This window comes from Aplidium turbinatum, chromosome 3, assembly GCF_918807975.1.
Source record: "Aplidium turbinatum chromosome 3, kaAplTurb1.1, whole genome shotgun sequence".
Classification (NCBI taxonomy): Eukaryota; Metazoa; Chordata; class Ascidiacea; order Aplousobranchia; family Polyclinidae; genus Aplidium; species Aplidium turbinatum.
This window is the reverse complement of record NC_137474.1, coordinates 25,457,151-25,473,437: the sequence shown is the minus strand read 5'-3', so window position 1 is coordinate 25,473,437 and position 16,287 is coordinate 25,457,151. Positions and strand designations below refer to the sequence as shown.

The 16,287-nt window shown below is 37.8% G+C and overlaps 2 protein-coding genes across 2 annotated transcripts in view; both read right to left on the bottom strand.

Annotated features, from left to right (window-relative positions):
* LOC145766654 (uncharacterized) overlaps positions 1-16,287 on the bottom strand; it is a 76,397-nt gene that overhangs the window by 10,941 nt on the left and 49,169 nt on the right. The window contains exon 6 of the mRNA XM_082578367.1: positions 16,061-16,198. Within this exon, the coding sequence (XP_082434493.1) occupies positions 16,061-16,198 (138 nt within the window). The remainder of the gene's footprint in view (positions 1-16,060; positions 16,199-16,287) is intronic.
* On the bottom strand, positions 11,145-14,245 carry LOC145767158 (uncharacterized). Its single transcript, XM_082578924.1, has 2 exons — positions 14,049-14,245; positions 11,145-13,546 (listed from the first exon to the last, which is right to left on the bottom strand). Exons 1-2 carry the CDS (start codon positions 14,242-14,244, stop codon positions 13,122-13,124), a joined length of 621 nt encoding a protein of 206 aa, XP_082435050.1. The 5' UTR covers position 14,245; the 3' UTR covers positions 11,145-13,121.

Below are 16,287 nucleotides of genomic sequence, written 5' to 3'. Positions count from 1 at the left end.
AGTATGTCAAAGAAGCCTCTTACATTTTAAACATATTTAAGTAAATTATCACTTGTTTACATACAAAAGTTACGTAACACAGTTCAAACGAGATAGCTTAAAGTGCAACTGCACGATCGAATCAACATTGGCTAGAATCCATTGCCAAGACATCCGGTACCTGTTGAAAAACTCACTTCCTTACAATTGAGGCCCACAGCCGAGAAACCGACCCTTTTCCCACGCTCTCTAGCGCTTTTCTCTCACGCTACCTGGAAGTGGCAAACTCGTCAACGCCACCTAGTGATATGACGTCAGTTGAAGTCGAGCTTAGTGGAGACCAAACTAGCCGAGATAGGCTTGGTTGCTAGTGAATGCGCAAATTTATAAGGCATCCATAATGAAGACGCATCTTTCAGCCAGCATTATACAAATTTAGTTGTTCATGCCTGTGTGCCAGGAGTGGTTTGTGAAGCCCATCGCCGAAGGCTAGTTTCGTAGATTACAACAGCCAAACTTGGTTATATCGAAAACATTTTGTATTGTATTGTAGGACATAGTACAGTCGACTATCATGCGATAACGCTTTAGCATTCATTGGGACTGTCTTCGGCAGTGTTGACATCTAGGTTTTTTAAAAATAATAATAGATGAAGCTAAAAAAAGACCAGAATAAACCAAATTGAAACAGAAATAAACTAAAAAATAAACCAACATGCAATACTAATTAAAAATCGCATTACGACATACAAATCGAAACAAACCAAACCAAAAAAACACACCAAATCTAAAAAAAATAAACCAAACGGTTGCAAATAAACCAGATTTGGTTTTAAAAAGACTAAAATGGTAACATTAGTCTTCGGAACCCAGCATAATCTCCATCGTCGCAGGGGTACTTTCTGTGGATGAAAGAGACAATGCAGGATGGCAGCACGACTTTTTTCGACTTGCCCAGAACTTCTTCATCCAACAGTCACTCTAGCACGTGCCTATAAGCGACCAGCCTGAATTGCCTGGGAGATATAACAGCTTCGTTTAATAATGAATGAAACAATTACGCAACCAGCTCCAACCAGCTTTTGACAGGCTGTTGAACAGTAAACAAGCTCAAGTAAACTCACTCATTTGACAACTTTCCAACGCGTCCTCTGGGCTTGCCATCTTTTTCCCAAATCTTCCTATCAACCCTGAAGAAGGTTTGTAGGACTGCTGGATTGACCATTGCATGGAAGTCGTCCAACACAGTGATGCAAGAGGTGCTCTCCGCCATGCCATTAAGCACCCTTACACACTGCTCGATTTCGTGGTTCGAATGTCACATAACATTGGGTAAGACGTACCGTACCTTACCTCGCATGGGCCTATGACAGCTTTGGTCTGTCCCTTAACTAACAATTTCAATGGATAAGTCAACAGACCTGGCTTATTTTTTTCAAACTCGAGATTGCAAAGAGTCTATACTACCTGCCTTCACATAAAAAGCACGTGCAACAAAATCGAAGCAGCGAAAAAAAACCCTCCTTCCTCTAGGACAGTGGTCGGCAATCTGCGGTTTCGGAGCCACATGCGGCTCTTCAGCTCCTCTGAAGCGGCTCCCTCCAGATTTGAAATGATTTGGTATAACCTATGCGTTCGACTGTGATAATGAAAAAAAAAACGGCATCAAAACGTTGTTTACTAGTTGTGCAAGATGATGCAGCAATGAGCCAACTCTGATCGAGTGATACTTTGTCAGAAAATAATAGACTTTTTTTTACAATTTTTGTTATTCAAGTTTTGATTTTATCAGGTCAGTTTACAGCTTTTGGCGTGAACACTGAACAGCATCCCCTTTTTTATCAGTAGCCATGTACAAATAAAAAAGAGAAAAGTTTTAGGCGAAAACAGAGATGTTACTCAGCATGGACAATTGGACATAATACATAAACATGAACTTTGCATTCAATGCAAATGATGTTGGCATATCTCATGCTTAATAGCCTATGTGGGAAAAAACCCCAAAATAAATGACTTCAAAAGGCACTGTCAGAACAGCCATAGAGCATTAATTTTGCTGCACATTATCCCATTTTGGAGATTAGTTAAAGTAGGCAGTATTGGAACTAATGCAAAGATCGGAGCAGAGTAAGGAAGCTTTCAATAAATGGATAACAGCCCCATGCCGCACCAATGCTACTAGTTTTGTGGCAGCTCAATAGATTGTTAAGCGAGGAAAGCCGTACACAGATAGAGAAGACGGCATAAAAAAAGAATTGTTCGGTAGCAAAGAAACTGTGGTCTGACTTACTTGAAACACATATATTACGTTTTGTGGCTCTCAGCTGGTCATATCTGCTAAAATATGTAACATAATCGCTCTTTTGTTAAAAAAGGTTGCCGACCACTGCTCTAGAACAAACACAACTAAAGGACTTGCAAAAGCGATTGTCGCTTCGGTCTGACTCCAACTGACGTCATAATCTGCGTGTTGCGCAATGCAATCCGCCATTGCAGGAACGTGGCTAAAAATACAAGCGCGTGGAAAACCATAGTTTTGATAATTTTTATTGAGATAAATATAGCCTTAAAAAGTAAGGGCGAAGTTGGTATTTATAGATTGAAACAGGCTCTTTCAGATAAAGTGCGGTCAAAGTCATCGTGCAGTTGCACTTTAAACACAGATCAAATAACGAATTAAAATACCACACAGAACTTGGATGTAAATATTGAAGTAAGGATTTATACGTAAAAAATCAAACTCAAACTGACAAGGACAATAGGATTTATCCCGACCAAGCGAGTAATATGCACCCCCTTACTCCACATTCAAACAAATGCACTCTGAATTCTGACAAAGTTGTAAGAAGTACACAAAGTCAAAACCCATATTAAAATTCAAACACATGTTTCTTTGCAATTAAACTAGTCAGATTGTTCTATTCGTGCGCACACAACCGTTCACTTTATGATTGTGGAACTGAAAAGCAGGCACCGAATGAAAACTCGACTGGAAGGTGTAGGGGGGGGGGTGGGAAACTAATTAACTTGAGTCACTTCAGATTAAGTGAAACGCATTGCACGAGTGCAAGGCCAACAAGTTGAACCTCATAAACACATCAAAGCAACACAACACTGTGCAGATCTATGCATTGAGATAATTACAAACTACGATACAACAAAAGTTTTACAACGTTAACATTATTTCGTATTACCGCTTCATGAGAAGAATACACTGAACGATACGATTGTGTCCGTAAATGTACTTTGTGGTTGTAAAATAAACCAAGCACACGACTAGCAAAGGTTTGACCGAGCTTTGGCCCAGTGTTGCTACGTGTTTTTTTTTTTTAATTTCAAGCTAATATTGAATTTAAAAAGAAGTGCGAAATTTCGTAGAGAAACCGCATAAAAACCAAGGTGAAGATTTGACTAATTTCCGACGATGCAATATGAAGTGATATATGGAAACTTGCCCAGAGACCGACGAGTAATTTTTTAATTTTCCCAACAACTCCCACACAAAACTAATCCAAGTGCTCAGGAAAACTAAAAAACTAATGACTAAACCCTAAAGGGTTATTCGCCAACGACAAACACAAATCGATAAAGCTCAGGCGGCTTTCAATAAATCAACGTTCGGCTCAAAAGCTCTGTACGCACACCAAGCAGAAGAATTCACTTGCATAAATCCCATTCCGCTGTTTCAACGTTGGTTAACGTCGGTTGCTAGTAGAAGTGAACCAAAAGATTTCTTCAGTGATTTAGTCGATTTCCCAATGGAATTAAGCGCAACCAGTATTTGATCCCCTTGGGAAACAAAGCAGAGCGCATATTGATCAAGATGCGCCCCACCGAGCCAACCTGACTTCACTACGTTGGGTATCTGCTTATTGAACACAAACTCGATGTTTCACTTCATAGGAAGATGAATTACAGCCTAACTCCGCAGAGAGCAAATACTGTACATTTGGTTCAGCAGCAAGCCTAAACTACGAAATTTCCTATACACTTGTCCATTTTAAAGGCAACATATATTTCTTACGCAATTTACATTTCAAGATGATTAGCTGCCAAACTTGTGCAAGTTATCTCAGCGAGTGACAAATACAATGCGCACAAACAGCATTTGTCGCAAACATATCGCTGAGTCATTTAATAAGTAAAATGTTATGTTTTTGCATCAGTTGATTTATCTCATTAAATGTGTCTGCTGCAAAAGAAATAACTGCGTGGTGGATAACCGCAAAGACTGTTTAAAAATCATTGCATAAAAACCGTGAATTCCAAACCACAGTCATCATTTACTAAAATGACAACGACGTTATTGCATAATCCACAAAATCAGTGGTTGTCAACTAGGAGTCCGGGAAGCGATTTCAGGAATCCGTGAAAGTTTGCAGCATGATTAATAAATTATAAAATTTAAAAATTGGTTGTGTTTTATTTATGTACTACAGTGATTCTTAAATTGCATGTCGCAACAAACCGGTGTGTCGTTTAAAATTTCAAAGAACATCGCATAAAGGTTTGGTTTCCTAACTAAAAAAATATGATCTAGTATCATTAAATATCAATATTAAGACATCGCTGAAGATAAACGGCTACGTAAAATCAAAGCCACCATTAACATACAGAAATTGATCCGACCAACCACTTAGTATGTTTTGTTACTTCCACGTCATCAGCAACCTCCGACCCTTGTAGTGTAGATTCTTCAACCAAGCCCATTCACACTTTATTCCTTTTGACGTTGTATCAATGTAAACTTATTGGAATAGACTGCAAACTAAATAGCGTTTTTCTTTGTATTCGTCTTGTTGAACTGTTGTAATTTACTTGATGGGTGATATATGTTCATGTATTTCTTGGATTTTGTACCAGTATATTGTTGGAAATCGTGGCAGGACACCAGTATAAGATTTAGGTTTGCAACTTTTGATTTTAATATTATGTAACCATCTATTTAAAATAGAATTTTTATGTGTGATGATAATATCGGGAGTTTGCTTTAATTGTTTACATATTTTTCAAATTTTCTTTTTTACATGTGCTGGCTGAAAATGCTATTACTATAAGCAAAATCGATCGTGAAATTACAGTAAGAGGTTAGATTGTTGTGCAAATGCCAGCATTTGACGAATGCAAAATAGCAGTATATACTAGGGTGGTCCAAAAAAAAAAAATTTGTTTTCTTTTTTAAGTGCTCATTTATTTTTGAGCTCCAAATGGTTAAAAAATTAAGTTCCCAAAGTTTCATAGTGATTTGTTTACTGTAAGTACTGCCTAGAATTTTTTATTTTTTCAAAAATCTCAACCTTGAACCATGCAAGAGGAGACAATATATATATGTCATTTTTTCAGTACGAAATTTTTTATAGTCACTGTTCCCTATAAAGTAATTTAAATGATAGGATGGATGCTATAAACTACAAAGTAAAGATTACTAGGCTATAAAATAAAGAATTTTGCATATTTGTACATGACTTTAACCCCAATTTGGATAAAAATCATGCTTGTTTGAAACTTAGAAGGAACACTGTTTACAGTTCATAAAACGCTTCACAACTAACGATTATTGTTGATTATTAAACTTTTGTTTTTGATTGATACCAGGATATTGTTTTCTGTGTCTTTCCACAACTTGAATAAACTGTTTTTGTGATTCATCCTGGGTGATCGACACATTGAATTCGCTAAATAGTTTTCCAGCCGAGTCGTTTACTACTTGATAGCCTTTGACGATATCTTTTGCCACTTTATAGCTTTCCAGAGCATCCCACAGTTCAATATCTTGATGAAAAAAAAATCAAGGCAAGCCATTTCATTTAATTTATCAAAAAGTAACACAAATGATCTTGGCCATCCACCGTGCATGGTTGAAGGCACCTGGAAGCCGAAGCGTACGCTACGCTGTGAGCTTTCTCCAAGAAAATTAGAGCAACTTTAATAAGCTCCCGATAATCATCCCTCAGTACTACTATTGAGTGTAAAATGAAGAAATTTTACGTTTTTTTTCTTGAATTTTGTGAGAGTGGTTTGCAAACGAGGATCATCACAAACTTCATAATGCATCTTTGTTGAGGCTTGACCACTTCTCCTTGAATCTTTTAAACGACGAAATGGTTAGAGCTGAAGATGAACCAGAGACAGCAGAAAATACATCACCGCATATAATTTCGTGTATGTGATGGCTACAGGCTAACCAAAGCAGTTTACATTTCATTTCCCTTTCCAGCAAGTGACAAGCTCCACTAATAGACCCAGTGTTTGAAGCTGTGGTGTCAAATGACATCCCAACAATCACATCATTCCAACTCCAATCTTCAACAGCCTCGAAAACATGCTTGGAAATCAGAGCCCATGTACCCCTTTCAACGTTCGAAACACCTAAAAGCTTTTCATCATTCTTACAGCTGGCGATTATTGTAATTCTATCTTCTTCTTCCTCATTCCCGTTTATTGATGGAACAATTTTTCCATCCCAATGAACCATAACTCCTTGCCATCCTTCAACGCTTCTTTTCGGTCACTCGGTTTTGTATTCTGATTTGAGGGGACGATAGGTTTGAGGACTGCTATAGCAGCCAGCCTTTGAGAATGGATGAACTTCTAGTATCTGAGTGCCTTGGGAAGCACATTAATAGGCATCCACTATCCATCCGTATGTTTAATCGCGGGATGCTGCGATGCCTCATCCAGTGCGCGGCAAAATAATTTTCCCCTTACATTTGAGTTTGTTATAGTTTCATCACAAGTTATATACAGTAGAACTCGGTTAATCCGGATTCGATTTGACCGGCGATTCCATCCGGATTAGGCGAAGATCCGGATTAACCGATGACGGTTTTTATCAAGCCTGACGTTACCTAGATAGAAGGGTATCGGTAAAAATCACCGAAATTGAACGCATCAGTGTGGTCATCTGTCAATTCCGAGACGCGCGATCACCATATTAGCGATAGAATTCTTTTGAAATGCAGTAGCCTATGCATGTAAAACGATTGTATTTGTAGACTCTGCGTCTAACGCAAGAACACACTGGCAAAAGTTATATCTTCAGACATGCGTGTCGGAATAATCTGTAGTCACTCAAAACTTTTGAAAACAGTTACGGAAGACGAGTTTCTTTGGAAAACTTACAAAAAATCAAACAAAGTCTTCTATTGGAAAAACATCACCGACATACCGCCGAAAATTCCACCGACATCTTTTCAAGTTACAGTACGAGTTTGGGCATTTGCGCAGGAATTTTGCGTTAGGAGGGATTACTGTTCATGAAAAGAAGAAATCCGCAATAATTTATTGCGTCACATTAACGGAACAATAGATAAGAAATTTCTCGCAATAAGCCACGTTACGTTTTAGCATAAAATGGCAAAACTGTCTGGAAAATCCGGATAAAGTGATAGAGAAAGCGCAACTTTTGTCCGGAATAGGCGAAGATCCGGATTAAATAATCCGGATAATCCGAAGCTGTTTCTTAAGAAAAAGATTACAAATCATTTGTACTTCCAGTTTCATCCGGATTAGGCAAAGATCCGGATTAACCGAATCCGGATTAACCGAGTTCTACTTGTACATTAATTAATTTATTTAAATCAAATATAGTTATTACTATCTGAAGCCTTTACAAATTGTTTCACCTAATCGATCATCAGAAGGTCTTATTCAAATAGAATTCTATTTCAAATAGATTCTATTTGAATAAGACCTTTTGATGATCCGTTAGGTGAAACAATTTGTAAAGGCTTCAGACAGTAATAACTATATTTGATTTAATTCGCTCTGCTTTGCCTTTTTGCTTGGCATTGAGCACTTTTTGTAGTATTAATAGTTTTCATTGCTTTAATTTATTTATTTATATATATGTACAATTGTACATTATCCTCCACGCATGATATGATATTAAATATGCAGTTGGTATACTTGCTCCTAGGTCTAAAATCCGACAAATATATAATTCAAAAAGATGGTGCATCGCTATTCGCTAGGCAGTACTAAGTATAAAAGCATAGGCTGGAAACTTTGGGAAAATGTTTTTTAGGGTACTGACATATCCAAATGAGCTATGAGCATCCAACCGTCCATGCCACGGTAAACTTTAATTTTTCGTAAATGTTCTAAGTTGGACCTACCAGTTGGACCTACCAGGATGGATTACAAAAACAGTTTCTTCTCCAAGCTGTGGAAAGACACAGAAAACAATATCCTGGTATCAATAAAAAAAACAAAAACTTTAATAATCTGCAATAATCGTTAGTTGTGAAGCGTTTTATGAACTGTAAACAGTGTTCCTTCTAAGTTTCAAACAAGCATGATTTTTATCCAAATTGGGGTTAAAATCATGTACAAATATGCAAAATTCTTTATTTTATAGCCTAGTAATCTTTACTTTACTTAATGGTATCCATCCTTTAATTTAAATTACTTTATAGGGAACAGTGACAGTAAAAAAGTTTGTACTGAAAAAATGACATACCTATACTGTCTCGCATGGTTTAAGGTGGAGATTTTTGAAAAAATGAAAAATTCTAGGCAGTACTTACGGTGAACGAATCACTATGAAACTTTGGGAACTTAACTTTTTGACCATTTGAAGCTCAAAACTAAATGAGCACTTCAAAAAGAAAAAAAAAATTTTTTTTGGACCACCCTAGTATATATACCATAAAAAAATATTATATGAATAAATATTTTTTTAATGTTTTTAAAGACTTAATGTCTGGGTATAAGTAACTGGTATAGTACCATCAAACTGTTTCTACTTATTGTCACCGTATCTCGCTAATTACTGTATATTCGTTTTTGTCTTACCAGTATGCTGTGTTGTGTGTTGTATGTATATGCCATTTTGTATTTCTGCATCATTTCTGTATTCCTGTTTTCATACTGTACTGTTAAATTTCGTATGTATATCGTTTTTTATGTTGTATATAATATATATTTGCGTTCAACTCCGACACCGTTCCATGTCAAATAAGCTATGACACCACACGGGTGTGGCAGACTTAATGACCAGTTTGGTCCTTCTGCCACTCCCATCATCATCAGCAAACAACCTAACTCGTAACATTGTAACCTTGTATTGTTTTTTTCACATGTGCTGATGATGCAAAATAAAAGAACTTCTTCTTCTTTTAATAGAGCTTTTTTAATATGTTCAACTTTATTCTTTTAAGACAGCAGAATCAGCAGATTGTTGATCAATGCTTAATTGCTTAACTTAGAAATGCAAACGTTAGTCAGCAGTCTATCACCACTCACAGTTTTGCAACAACTGTGATTATAAAAAATTAATATTGATTACAATAAAAAAAGGGAGAAATTTGGTCGCAAAAATTCCATTAATTTTTGATAAAATTTATAGAAAAACATTAAATCAGCATTGTAGAATGTAGATTACTGATTTTGATCCTGTGTGCCAACATGTAGCTCATAACATAATTCCGTGTCGTGAGTTCAGCAAATTGTTCTAAGTGTGTTTCTTCGAAACTTATCAAACATTTAATTCCATTAGGAGACGCGATATAGGCTACTAAATTCAGATAATTTATTTTAGGGGTTTGCGACCGGTTTGAAGGTACCAAAAGGGTCACACACATTGGGCAAGGTTTGTATGCGAAGATTACTTTCATTTGTATTCTCGGTCAAGTACGAAGCGCATGACGCAAGAAGCAATATTGCAACTAAATATACGGAAAAATGTATACCACTACTTGCCCTCTTGAGTTTAATGGTGCGGGGATTAAAATATGTCTAACCACCTAGGTTTTTTGTCAATTTTAATTAAAACAACAACAATCTTGCCAGTAAGTCAGTAGTTTCAGTATATTAAAACAGGGAACATGTTTTAGTGTATTGGCGCGAGTACAAACTTCCACAAATTCTACAACGGTTGCTTCACAAAATGTCTTGTAGCAAACAAGACGGGTCGGAGAGATGCTTTAACGTGAGAATGAACAATTTACAAAAAAGAAAAAATGCGTGGCTTCTACGTTGAACTACGTTCTTGTTTGGGATGTTTCCTGCGTTGCAAAGTGAAACCAAATTGCAGAACGTCGCAATACAGTATTTAAGCAAAGTATAATTTAAGAATCCAATTTAACACGGCGAGCGCATCTTTATTTTATTGGCCATGCAACATGAACCAAGAAAGCCTGTCTCAATCACAAAGTAAGACATAAAATCTGGGGGCCTTTGGACAACCCTGAAAGCTATGTTCTGATTTCTCTCCTCTGTGCCCTGTTCAACATTATTGAGCAATGCATGGTGACCCGCCTGGAACCAATCGTTAATCTGCAACTCTCCGGAGAACAAAGATCCGCAACTTGACCAATGTTGTAGAGCAGTGCTTCCCAACCTTTCAGTTCGCGATCCACTTTTATCATCAATATTTTAATTCAACCCACAATGATATGTTAGCATCATTATTCATTATCAACCAATTTTTATTATACAGGCCATGAATTAATCCTCATGTGGAGGGTGTGGCCTGTCTGTATGTTGAGAGCAAAACCTTCCTCTCCACATCTCACGGTCTTTTGGGTTGGGAGAGTCCATGTTCAGGGCTGAAAGGTCTCGCTTAAATAGTTTTTCTCAAGAAAGTTTTGGTGTACCTCGACCAGGCTGTGCTGCAATGTTGACACATCTGACTTGAGAGATCCAGCTAGTGCTGCGCTCAACGTGTCCAAGCCATCTCGTTCTGCTCAATTGGAGGACTCCATCAATGTCTCTTATTTTAAGCCTGGCTAAAAAAGTCTCAAACTCATAGACTCCTTAAGTAAAGGACTGGAATGTTGCGATCTCGGGGTTTTTAAATTGAGTCTGAAAAATTAACTTGAGTTCTGGGCTGAAATGACTTCTAGAGAAGTTAGAAACACAATCTTAGAATCCATATTAGGGTTTTTGAGGATGGCGAGTTCAATAGTGTTACTTTCAAAACCATCTGAGGTCATTTTCAAGGTCAAAATATTATATTTTAAGGTCAAATTACAGAATTTTGGTCATTTTTGTGTCTAAATCGTAAAGCAAAACTGTTTGAAAGAAGTCTGTGACGAAATATGCTATAATTACATAAACATCATATGTATTTCTCAACACTATGGCTATTATCTAAAGGAGTCTATGATTACAGTACAATACACAAATTGACAATACATAACAAGATTAGATGACACCATAATACACAATGTCTATCACTAGTTGGAAAGCTTTTCTTGCCTCCTGAGGCATCCCAAAGACTTTTCTTTGACACTTACATTAAGGACATAAGCTTTCAATAAAATGTTAGCTAAAGTAGTACAAGCAGCAGTATTACTAGCTAAAGGTGCATCTACAAAGCATAACAACTCAGCAAAATGAAACCGGCAACGCATTTCAGTCTTGTCATGCAAATTACAGGCATTATGGACAAAAAAGACAGTTGACATAGTCGGCACACTCAGTCCACCTCTATTCAAATTATGTAGAAACTCTGATGACACTTCATTACCATCTTGATCATCAATCACTGCCATAGTAGTGCTATTGCCATAGTTATAAACAAGGTATCCGGCCAAATAAACCACTTTATGCTTAAGGGCATCATCAGATCCCAAGAGTTCTTGAGTGTTTTGAGGAATAATCTCGTCTATGAGTTCACTTCGCTCATCTGGATTTGTGGAAGTTGTACAATTTTTGGAGCAACCAATCACACAAGAACTACATTGGCATAATGTCATGCTTAATTAGTGTTTGCAAATTTACAATTTTACTTGCAGCCATAATGTCAACTACGTCAATGTAGAAGTTTCCACCTCTCCTTTGCCTGGCTTGGCCAAAAAACTTTTCCAAGGCTTCATCGGCGAATATAGCAGGAAGAACATAGTCAAAGTCTTTATGCGCAAGAAGTAATTTGGTAGCTCCCACGTTATTACGTGTTGACACAGCAAAGGCTTCAGCAGTTTGCTGAGTTAGCTTCAGCTTACGACCACGACCTCCTTGCCATGCACAGGTAGATATAATTTGGCAGGCCTGTTCCAACCTAATGAAACTTGTACAGTCTGCTGTCTAAGGCTGTCTGGATTCGTCGCGCAGATGGATAGCTGAGAAACGGTCTTTTAAATTCATCAGCTTGAACCACTCACTTATTGTCTGGATGAGAATGATGGTGCCTTCACTGATGCCCAGTGAATCCTTGAAGGTCTTTAAGGCAGCGACAGTTTTGTCATTGAACACTTGACATACCAATGGTACACTCTGGCGTTGAAGGGGCTTAGGGAAAACAGCGGTGTGTGTCAGCTTCGTTAAGCGAATAGGAGTAGCCTGGTCAATCTCATAAATCTTCTGAATATCATTCCAGTAAGCTTTGTACTCATTGCCATTTATGACGAATGAAAGTGTCTGGCCACCAACAGTAATCCAGTTGTTGCGAATATTTTTGAAGATGTGCACGTAATCGTAAACTAAGAACATAGATTTCTCTTGAACTGACAATGCTTGACAACTTCCTGGTCCTCCAAGTTTTGAATATACACTGCGGTTGGTACTGCAATTGTTACATATCAAAGAAATTATAGTACCGCCAGCACCAACTACAGCTAAGGCAGCTTCGATAAGGAGTTCCATTAGCTGATCGGCAGTTAATTTTTTGCAGGGCAAAACGCGTAGAATATAGCGCGGACCACTGAAATGACAAGCAACTTCAACAACTATAGCATGTGAAGCAAGCATTTCATTCTCACCACCAGCTGCTGCATTTTAAGCAAATCCTAGAATATGCCCTCCAGAAAATCGCAAAGTCTCGATCAGCTTTACCTCATCAAACATTACATTGACCAATCGCTGCTGTGGCTTAAGCTGGTCGAATAAGGTTTTAAGGTTGGAGTCTTGCACACTACTAGCAAGCATCTGTTTTACCTGTTTTGTTGATGGTAGAATGATTAAGCCAGATCGACAAATCATTTTGTAAGCACTCGGTGATATGTTGTGAAGCTGAAGTGCGAAAATCATAGTGTCGGTATCAAATCGGCGACCAGTGGGAAGCTGCAACATAAGACGCAGCTGCGACAGAATGAAAGTGAAATGAGCAAGATCGTATGCCTCAGTCATCTCACAAAGCTGGCTTATTACACGCTGAAGAATTTCATTGCTTGTGTGTTCATAGGTGTTTACCTGGTCCATTATGGATCTAATCTGGGACCATTTTGATAGCAGACTGTTCTTCTGCAGGGAAAAAGTCGTTTGGGCACCTCGATGCCATCTTTCTCAACTCTAATCAAGAATAGGAATCCAAAGGGCGAGCTGACTTGTTGGAAATGAAAGAACTGCTTGACCGTTTGTCCAGTACCATCAGTTTTTGATAGGTACAGGCTTTGGTGATCTTTTATGGCATTAAAGCTAGCGAAATAGGAGCTGATTTGAGCACAAAAGTAGTCAAAATCTTGGATCTTGCCTGCAGCCTCTTCAGCCGCCTGCACCTTTTCAGCTCTTGCTTCTGCCGTAGATGGTGACGTTGGGCGTCGAGCTGATGTCACCTGCTTCAAAGCTGATTTTGGTACTCCAGAAAATATTGAAGGCGGTTTTTTGGGTCGTTTGCCGCCCCTAACTGACACCCATTCACATAGGGACAGTGGAATACCGGGACGACTCACTTTACTGATTTTTCTTGAGAAATGGACAGCTGGAGGGTTACTAAGAAGTTCAAAACTTAGAAAAACTGCACAACATTTTCTTTGCTTTTAGATATATTCATTCTCATCAAATGAATCTCTATATATATTTGGTTAAAATTTTAGGTGCTAGAAAATCTGCAAAACATTACTGTAGCAGTGTGAGGCTATGCTATCGTTACCGATGTTGCGTGAAGTCTACCCCTGCATTATCATGACTTGAATACTATTAAATAAACATGATATCACATATGTCCAAGACCTACATTTATTTGTCGATACAGACTTTGTACACACGTGGGCTGGTCATATAAACTGCACCTGGGTATGCGACATATGACAGTAGATCTCAAGCTGTAGTTGCATAAATTTTTGTCATAACATTATGACCCTCCAGTTGTCCACCTTACTTTTGAGTGAGCAATCCCCTACTTCTACCATCCCTACATTCACAGTTGAAATGTGTCTCACAAACATATATCTCCTTCAAGCGCCTCAAGCTTTCTTTCGCATTCGGCATTGCCAATATCCATCTTTCCCTCTCCTCAGGATCTTTTGGGAAGGATATGACCTTTACATAAGGCGTCCCTTCATAGTTGCCTCTGCAACCAAAGCAACTGCAACGACGTGGCATATTGTCATCTACGAAAAAATCAGCTTTACAGCTTCTAAAAGAGAAACAAACAAAATGTAGGCTATATTACTAAACGATGACAGATATCAACCAACATGTGATATTATCCTATAATTCAGCTATAACAAATGAAAATAACGCGTTATGATACGTCGAAAATACGTAGATCCTGCGCAATAAAATTCTATCATTAACTAAGCCTTTTCCAAGTGCGTTTAACCATGCGTTTAACACAAAGCAATAGTCAAATTTACAAATTAACAATCAGTTTGTACTCACATGAAGCAATCTCTCTAAAGCTGCTTATTCAAATTCTACAAATTTCGACTTACTAAATAAGTCCGATCTGGCTGACAAAACGCTGTCACAAATCCAAGTACATAAATGAACAGAATTCTTGCCCGACAAAATAGTTTCTGTACGCATTAAAGTAAATCCCAAGGAGATATGATTTCAGTAAAGTGTTACGTCACAAAAGCTTGGAACCTCAATGTTTTGCAAGGGCATATGAAATCACCAAAATATTTCCCAAAATAAATAAAAAGAACTTCAAAGAACTTACGCAGTGTAGATAAAATATCTTACACAATAGATGCAATAGGTGCACAATATCATATTTTGTCACAGACTTCTTTCAAACAGTTTTGCTTTACGATTTATACGCAAAAATGGGAAAAAATGACCAAAATTCTGTAATTTGACCTTAAAATATAATATTTTGACCTTGTAAATGACCTCAGATGGTGTTGAAAGTATCACTATTGAACTCGCTAATCGCCATCCTCAAAAACCCTAATATGGAATCCAAGATTGTGTTTCTAGCTTCTCTAGAAGTCATTTTAGCCAGGACTCAAGTTAATCATTCAGACTCAAGTTACAAACCCCGAGCACGGGAGGTTCCAGTCCTTTACTTAAGGAGTCTATGCTCAAACTGGATGTTGTCTTCACGCTTGACCAAACAAATGAACAACAAATTGATTTTTGAGAAGAAAAAAACAAGGTATTATCATTCAATTACTATTAATGCAAAACTTGAGCCTGCACATTGGATATAATCAAATCCAGTCGAGGCTTGACAGGAGACAACCTCCCGAGCAACAAAGCATTGAAAATGTAATTTTCAGGTTGTTTCTAGCATTTAATTTAGTTACAGCTGCAGCCACGAGAAATTTGGTGGCGCGCTCTGCTAGTAAGTAAAAGATATCCTTGCTTGCATGGAGTCCAAAACGAAGTAATTATAAACCTGAGAGTGCTGTCTTAAGAAAATTTGATTTTACTCTCAAGTTCTACAGACAGAGACACAACCCTGGTTTTGCTAAACACTAGTATTTAAAATGTAACTCATTGGACATGAAATTAATAAGTAGCCTACACAAAATACTGTCTTTGCTACTGTAGATCCGAATTTAACAATTTTCTAGTCAGCCTAGAACCCTATCTTCACTTTGCAACATGTATGTATGGGGCATTGAAATTGTTGACATGACACAACACATCATTGTAATTGTTGTATATTTGTTACATGTTACATAATTTTTTACATAACATTTAGAAATACTGTGTGGCCCACCTGAAATAGCTTCGTGATCCACCAGTGGATCGCAACCTAGCGGTTGGGAACTTGGGAAGCACTGATATAGAAGATAGTTTCGAGAGAGTAATAAAGCTGGTGTCGTATTAGTAGATCTAACGGCTGCTTATGACATAATGTGGCACCAAAGCCTAGTGCTTAAACATCTACAAAAGACTTCTGACACTCTATGGCTACCTCTGTAGTTCACCATGATGCCATGAATTAATGCAAAAGGGTTTCTACCTCAAACACGTTTAGTGGGGAAGTGGCGAACCGGTCGGCAAAGGGGAAGACAGCGGCCTGCCTTCGCATTTCCCTTTCTCTGGTTTGGATGTTCTCCATCTCCAGCACACGAATCAGGTGAGGTCTCTTTTGGCTTGACTGAAGAAAAATGCTCTTATTAGTACAAATGCCAGTGAAACAAAAATGAAAACACCATCTTTGATTGTATGGTTTAGCAATGAAAATTA